General features: G+C 61.0%; 1 protein-coding gene across 1 annotated transcript in view; it reads left to right on the plus strand.

Annotated features, from left to right (window-relative positions):
* The window catches only part of CCDC124 (coiled-coil domain containing 124), an 18046-nt gene extending 11256 nt beyond the window's left edge, over positions 1-6790 (plus strand). The window contains exons 2-4 of the mRNA XM_019504533.1: positions 4131-4314; positions 4540-4654; positions 5204-6790. Of these exons, the coding sequence (XP_019360078.1) occupies positions 4131-4314; positions 4540-4654; positions 5204-5408 (504 nt within the window). The 3' untranslated portion in view covers positions 5409-6790. The remainder of the gene's footprint in view (positions 1-4130; positions 4315-4539; positions 4655-5203) is intronic.
* The last annotated feature ends 269 nt before the right edge of the window (positions 6791-7059 follow it).

A 7059-nucleotide genomic window follows, 5' to 3' on the forward strand; every position in this document is an offset into this window, starting at 1 on the left:
AGTCCATTCTTGCTCAGCCCAGCCTCTGCAAGGCTGGAAACTGTTGCCCTTCCAGATAAGACCACACGAGCACAGAACATCTGGCCAGGGAGAGCCCCCTGCTCCATGCCCTGATTGTGTGTCCTCTGGGAAGGTGCTGCTGGTTTCCTCTCCAGGCTGGCCAGGTGCTTGGCTTGGCTGTGCAACCAAGGGAGCCCAAAGCTTCCTCCCCTCAAAGCGTGACAGCAGTGGGCAGGAGCTCGTCTGTCTTGGCCCAGCCCAAGGAGGAGGAGGTTCGTGACGCGGTGCCTTATGGAGCCCTTGCAATTCAGTAGAAGCAGTATCCATTCTACCTGCTGCCTGTCCGGTGAGAGCAGCCCACTCCATAGGAAGGAGATGTCCCCAGGACCATCAGTGGGCACAGCTCAGGTTGCAATTTCATCTGGCTTCGCTTCAGTAAAGCCACTTCGCCTTCGTGGCTATTACCCCATCTCTCCACCTGGCTTCAGCACGTGAAGGAGCCGGGTGCTCGGGGGCATGGGGCGGGCAGCATTGCTTTTCGAGCGGTCTGTCGTAGGTGCAGCCATCTGCACCATGCTGCCCATCCCTGTGGTTTGTGTAGCCACGGCTGCAGATGTCCTGGAGCAGCAGCAGTTGGCTTGGCTCCGGGGAGGCAGGAGCAGCATGCCTCAAGCGAAACCTGATCGGACCTGGTTTGATCCAGGGGGCTCAGGACTTCTTTGCTTTCCCCAAATAGCTGAATGGGATTGTAAATGCCAGGGAGAAGCAGGGTCAGGGTAAGGGCCTAGGGAGGTCTGTGCTTTCTGCCTCTCCTCGTGGCCTGAGCTGGAGCAAAAAGGGCTCTCTCAGCTGCTTTTCGCTGTGCCTCAGTTTCCTGGGAGAGCCCCTGCTGGAAATGCAGAGCTTTGCCACCAGAGCTCTGCAGTCAACCATGTGCCTCCGCATGGAGCCTTGCAGTGAGGACCGTGGGCAGCTGCACCCTCTCACTTTCCCTCCTTTGATTCCTTTTGAAGGGAGTCTGGGGGGGTAGAGGTTTCTGCCGAGGACCTGTTCCCCTCCCTTAGATCATTAGCGCTCCTGTCTCCACTTTTGATCTGCCTCTTGAATTATTCAAACCTACAACCCGGCCTGTAGTAGCAGGGAGGCGTTAGCGGTGGGGTGGCGGGGTTCTGGTTACCTTGTTCAGTCACACTCCAGCCTCTGCAATAGAGCTGTGCGAGCGCAGGTTCTCTTTACAGGAATCCGTGTCCCAGACACGTGACACTTGGGTCGCACATCCACACACCTCTGCTCCCTCCTTGACTGCCGGGCTCATTAAAGTGCTTACAATCTCTCTCTCTCCGCTCCCTGCATGCTCCGTGATTCCCTCGGGGGCAACTCTCAGAGGAGTCCTCCCTAGCATGCTACCGGGTGCCAGCTGCCAAGGGGCTAGCTGCCCAGACGATCCTGCCACAGTCTCCGTGCTCCCACCTGCGCCAGGCAGGATCGTGACCCTGCTCTGGACAAGGCTGCAATGCCCCGTGACTCTGCAGCAGGTGGTCCTCCACCCCGCCCTGAGCCCCTGACCCCATCGCTCATCCCCGCCGGGCCTAGAGCTCAGGTGTTATTGCCCATTGAGCCAGCAGGTCTGTGGCATCTGCTTTGTGCCGTTGCAGCAGCTGCACCCAACAGGATTCGAGGGGAAGCCTGTTCTTAGCTTAGTTGCTCCTTTTTTTTTTTTTTTTTAGCTTAAACCTCCAGATCAGCCCAACCAGGAAACTCCCTGAGGCCGGTTCTTGTTGTCCAGGAACGTACGTGTTGGGGCAGCGCCCATTCGGGGGTGGGGCTGCATCCTGAGATCCTGCTGGCGCGCAGCTCCTGAGTGAGCAGGCAAACCGTGGGGACGGTGGTGGGACACACAGGGCCTTGCTTTTGATACGTGCCTTCTCTGGGCCCGCGAGCACTGCTTGGGTACAGAACAGCACCTGCTGCTTCCCTGCGTGCCTGCGTCATGCCCGCTGGCAACCTCCCTGGCAGAGCTGAACAGGGCTCCTTCTGCCCTGGGCCACGCTAGCTGCATCTGGAGGAACTGAGTCTCGTTTTAGGGTTGACTTTGACCCAAAAGCCTGCGAGCAGCTTCTGCTTTTTCCCCCTTTGCTCTGAGCAGGAATGGGAGAGGCCTCGCTTGAAACCAGCTGGCCACTGGGGAAACCCACCTTGATCCACGGGAGCCCACGCTGGTGCTATGCCTGGTCTTGCTAGCCGGTGGGGGTCAGCTCTGAAGGCAGCAGCACTGAGCACTTCCTGACCATGAACAGGAGGCCTGCCAGTTGTAGTGGAGGCTTCCTCCCAGTAAGAGTGGGTTTTGTTTTGTTTTGTTTTTTTTTGGTTCCTCCCCCCCGATCCCAGCCGCTCCACAGCCAAGACGCATGTTCCTTCTTGCAGCCTGGATCAAAAGGATTCACCCCAGTCGTGTTTGCTGCCACGGTGCCACCATATCCTGTGGGGACGAGTTCCTTGCCTGAAGGTCTCCAGCCGGGTTGGGGCTGAATCACAGGCTGTGCTTTCAAAGTAACCCTAAAACCCTGCCTGCCTTCACAGCCCCAGAAACGGGCCCTGCCCTGCCCTGCGTAATACCATACTCCTTAAACACAGCTGAACAGGGCAGGTTGCGTTACTGCTCCGGGTGTTTTGCTGCACAGCTGTCTTTGAGAGCGAAAGCCGTTGTGTTAACGCTCCATCAGTTCGCTGCGTGGTCCTGGTGAATAATGGATGAGCCCCATAATTAAGAGTGCCGTGTAACTAACCTAAGAACGAGGCTGCTGTTGTGAGTGGGCGTGCTCAGCAACATGGCGATAACATCGGCCGGGGCAGGGTGATGTTACCTCTCCTGCGAGACCTGGGGCGGGCCCTGAAAGCTAGCTTGGAAGGAGAAACCAAAAGCCGAGGTTTGGGCATATTTGGTCTCCTAGCTGCTCCCATTAAGCGTCACGGGGTGGTCTGTGCGTGAGTCTTATTTGAGAAGCGCCGGAGGGTGGAGATTCAGGCTGGCCCCTTGCGTCTTGCTCTAGAGAGAAATCCAAGACACTGGTTTGGCTTCTTGACTGGCTTAACTTCAGCACCGGGACTTCTGAACTCTCCAACTCTGACCCTTTCGGTCTTATTTAAAATTAAAGGCGGAAAACTTACCCCGATTGTCCATGGGCCTGCTCGGCACCGTGTGCTTCTTCCTTGACGGAGGCTTGTGTTTCACTGCTCTGACATCACCAGTGCACGATTACAGATCACGGTCCCCGGGGAGGGGATGCAGGTCCCGGCAATGGCCCGGGGCGCATGAAATGACCGCTGTGAGCTGATCTTGGTGTGATGGGCAGCTTTCCAGGGAGGGGCTGGCTAGTGCCTCTTGCTCGGCATGTGTTCCCGTAGCGCGGCATCCCGGTTTATAGAACGCGTGTGGCATTTTCATGGGGTGTTGCTGGCCCCCGTCCTACCTACTTGGCCTGTGCAGCCAGGTAGAGCCTCAGCCTCCACCAGACCTGCCCGCAGCAAGCTCCCAACTCTGCGTGGGAGTCGGGGCAGCAGCCTGGAGAAGTTGGCTTTCCGAGGGGCCTGGAGAAGAGCCACCAGGATGCTTTCATGTCTCCTCTCCAACGAGGTTTATCCCTTCCTGAGCCCCCAGAGCCCTGTTGCCATCGAACACCTCCCTATCGCGAGGCCGCATCCCCTCGGTTTGTCTGGAGGAGACCAGCCCTGGCCTGCCCAGCAGCCCATGGCGCCAGGCCAAGCGCATCGTGCGCTGGCTGGCGCGCCGCGTAGCAGCTGGAAGATGTTGGGGTGGAAACAAGGATGGCTCCTGCCTGCCGCAGCCCTGCCCCACCCCCCTGGATGCGGCTGCAGCTCTTGGGGCGGGGAGGTGGCTTAGAGGGAGGGTGTTGGTGCGGAGAAGGGTGGGGGCTGGGGCTATCAAAGGCACCCAAAGAAATGGGGCCTTTCGGGCTCTCTGCACTGCTGGGTGCAATGGGAACGAGTTTCTTCCATCCCCTTCTCCCTCTCCCCCCACACCCAAGAGTGGGCAGCTTGCGGGAGGTGGTGGTGGACGGGTGGGGGGGCACACTGCAGAAGGAGGCTTCATCCCCTCTGTCTCCTGGCAGGAGGAGAGGGAGAAGCGGCGGCTGGAGCAGCTGGAGCGGAAGAAGGAGCTGCAGCGCCTGCTGGAGGAGGAGGACTCCAAGCTGAAGGGGAAGGCGCCCAAGCAGGCGCCTCCCGCCAAGGTCACCCGGGCGCAAATCGAGGAGACACTGCGGAAAGACCAGCAGCAGGAGGACGGTGACGCAGGTGCGGGGCTGCCCTGGCGTGCACTGCCGGGACGGTCTGGCTGGCCACAGATGAGCCCCACGAGTGGCACCGCTCTGGTGGGGGGGAGTGGGGCCCGTAGCAGGGTGCCAGAGGCTGGTCATCACGTCCCCACCAAAGCCCCTGCCCTGAGTGCCAGCCCAATCACACTCCAGGCAGGTAATGTGGGCTACCCCTGACCCTTCCCCTTTCCCACTCTCCTCACAGTGGAGAAGCAGAAGAGCCACCTGGAAACTCCCCTGGAGGAAAACATCAACAGGCGGGTGGTGGAGGAGGGCACTGTGGAAGCCAGAACCATTGAAGATGCCATTGCCGTGCTCAGGTAGGCAGCTGTGCCCGGCTGGCTTGGGGGCGCAGCAGGTCCTTCAGGGGGCTCCCAGGGATGCGCCTGGCATGTCTGGCCGTGTGATGCTAACAACGGGCCGACCGCTTCTAGCCAGGCAGAGCAGGATGGTTGGGCACTTGTTCCGCTCGTCCCTTCTGCCCACGAAGCAAATGCGCTGCCACGTGGTGCCCTAGACACAGGGACCTGGGACGGGGACAGCGATATGGGAGCTGGTCTGACTAGTCTCCATGTAGTCCCATGTTTATCCACCTTGCCCTGGGCATCTGGCGTCATGGCTCCTTACAGCTGCCAGAGCCACAATCCCCTGCTCCCCCCATGCACGCCCTCCTCCTCTCTGTAGCTTCCCTGTGGTGGAGCTCCCATCTGGGTGGGGCTGCGCAGGGACTTTGGCTGCGTGTGGCCCATATGGGACCCGATCTGTCCATGGCCGGGGCAGTGTTGGCCCCTGGCCTCGTGGTTATCCAGAGCATCCAGGCCGGGTGGGTGCCAGCCAGCTGCAGTCAAGGTCCCTTTCTCTCCCACCAGTGTGGCCAGCGACCTGGACCGGCACCCGGAGCGCCGCATGAAAGCCGCCTTCAGCGCTTTCGAAGAGATCAACCTGCCGCGCCTGAAGCAGGAGAACCCCAACATGCGCCTCTCCCAGCTCAAGCAGCTCCTCAAGAAGGAGTGGATGAAGTCCCCAGACAACCCCATGAACCAGAGGCACGCGTCCTACAACTGCCAGAAGTAGGACTGGACCCAGCAGCCTGAGCCGGGGCTTCTGCAGATGCCCGCAGAAGCCAAGCGAAGGCGGGACCCTCCTCTCTCACACTCACACATGCCCTTTCCCGCCCCTCCTGCCTCCTGCTCGGACTCTGATTCAACGCGCAGCGCTTACAGCTGTTCCCGGGGCCCTCCAGGCTGCTTCCCGCTCCCCCAGGCAGTTGGCGCCTGGCCCACTGCCAGTCCCGGCTGGAACAGTCCCCTGCGTGCAGCCCCTTCTACAGCACAGGGTCCCGACCCTCCTAGGCACCGCCCCGGGTGGACCAACAGTCCTCGATGCCTTGGAGCCACCACCGTCAGCGTAGACCTGCAGCCGGTGCCGCTGTGCAGACCTGGGCCCTCCTGGTGCTGCCCAGCCCAGGGGAGAACCCCGAGCAGCCCCCAGCCCCAGCGTGTGTGCAGTGCCCCCAAGATGAAGCCTCCCTGTCTCTGGCCTCTGCCTTACACCCTCCTTTGCAGGGAGGCTGGAGGGGCTCGGTGGGTTGCATGTGAGCCAGCAGTGCTCGCGCGCCCTGCGCCAGGCGCTGGTAAGGGGGAGTAGGTTCTGGGGCAGGTGCAGGGAGCAGAGGGAGCTGTGTCAGCACAGCACAGCACTCGCCTGCCCTCCCACCGCCTGTCCTAGCACCCACCTCCATGGAGCTCGGTGATGTGTCTGCCATGTGGGCGGGTCCCAGAGCTTTGCACGGTGCTGGGGGGACACGAGCAGGGCCAGCCCCTGCCCTACCAGCAGTCCCAGCCTCTTGGCTGGCCCAGTCCCCTGTGCCTACCCTTCCCTTCCCTTCCCTTCCCTTCCCTTCCCTGTAGTATTTAAGCTCCGCAGCCTGGTATTAGACTTCTCCCAGGTCTTCTGGGGTGGCCGCAAAGGGGGGTTAGTGCCAGGGCCCAGAGTCCTCATCCTGCGTTAAACGGTCACGGGTGTTCCTCCTTCCCCCTTCACGTGCGCCTTGGGCCCCACTCTCCTGCCTGTAGGCCCCAAAAATCTGGCCCCAGCCGCAGTGCTGCTGGTGCCCACCTGCCCTCTGCCCGGCTTGTCTGCCAGGCTCTTGCCTTTGCACTGGGGTTGCAGTGGGGTCCAGTGTGGGCACGGGGACAGAAGCTGTTGACAGCCTCCTGCTGTTCTTCTGTGTCCTTCCCCTCCCTGTTCGCCCTCTTGCCACCGGCTGTTTGCGCCGGATTGCCCGGCTGAGGGCACTGGGCCTGCTCCTCCCTGCGGGGGCCTGCGACTGGCAGGGCGAGGGGGCAGCCGGGCATCTTGCTCAGTGCACACTGTGTTCGGTTTGGGTTTGATTGACTCTGGTGTGGTGCAAGCCCAGCTTGTGACTGCTGGAGGAATAAAGCATTTGGATCGTGCTGGCACTGGCTTCTCTTCCTTCTTTTCATGGCTGCTGGTCTCAGCCCTGCTGCAGCAGCCAGCCCCTTGGATCTGCCTCCAGGGAGTCATGTTGGGCCAAGCCCAGCTGGGAGCAAATGGTTGAGCCTGCCTGGCCCTGGAGTCTTCCAGGAGCAAACTGATCCTACTTGGAGCCAGAGGCTGTTGGCTGCTCCAAGCAGGCTCGTCCAGGCCTGGTGCAGGGCTCTGCTGGGCCATGCCTGTGTCCTCCCCCAGGCCTTGCTCCCAC

The sequence above is a fragment of the Gavialis gangeticus genome, unplaced genomic scaffold, assembly GCF_001723915.1.
Source record: "Gavialis gangeticus isolate Ggan-Ray unplaced genomic scaffold, GavGan_comp1, whole genome shotgun sequence".
Lineage (NCBI taxonomy): Eukaryota > Metazoa > Chordata > Crocodylia > Gavialidae > Gavialis > Gavialis gangeticus.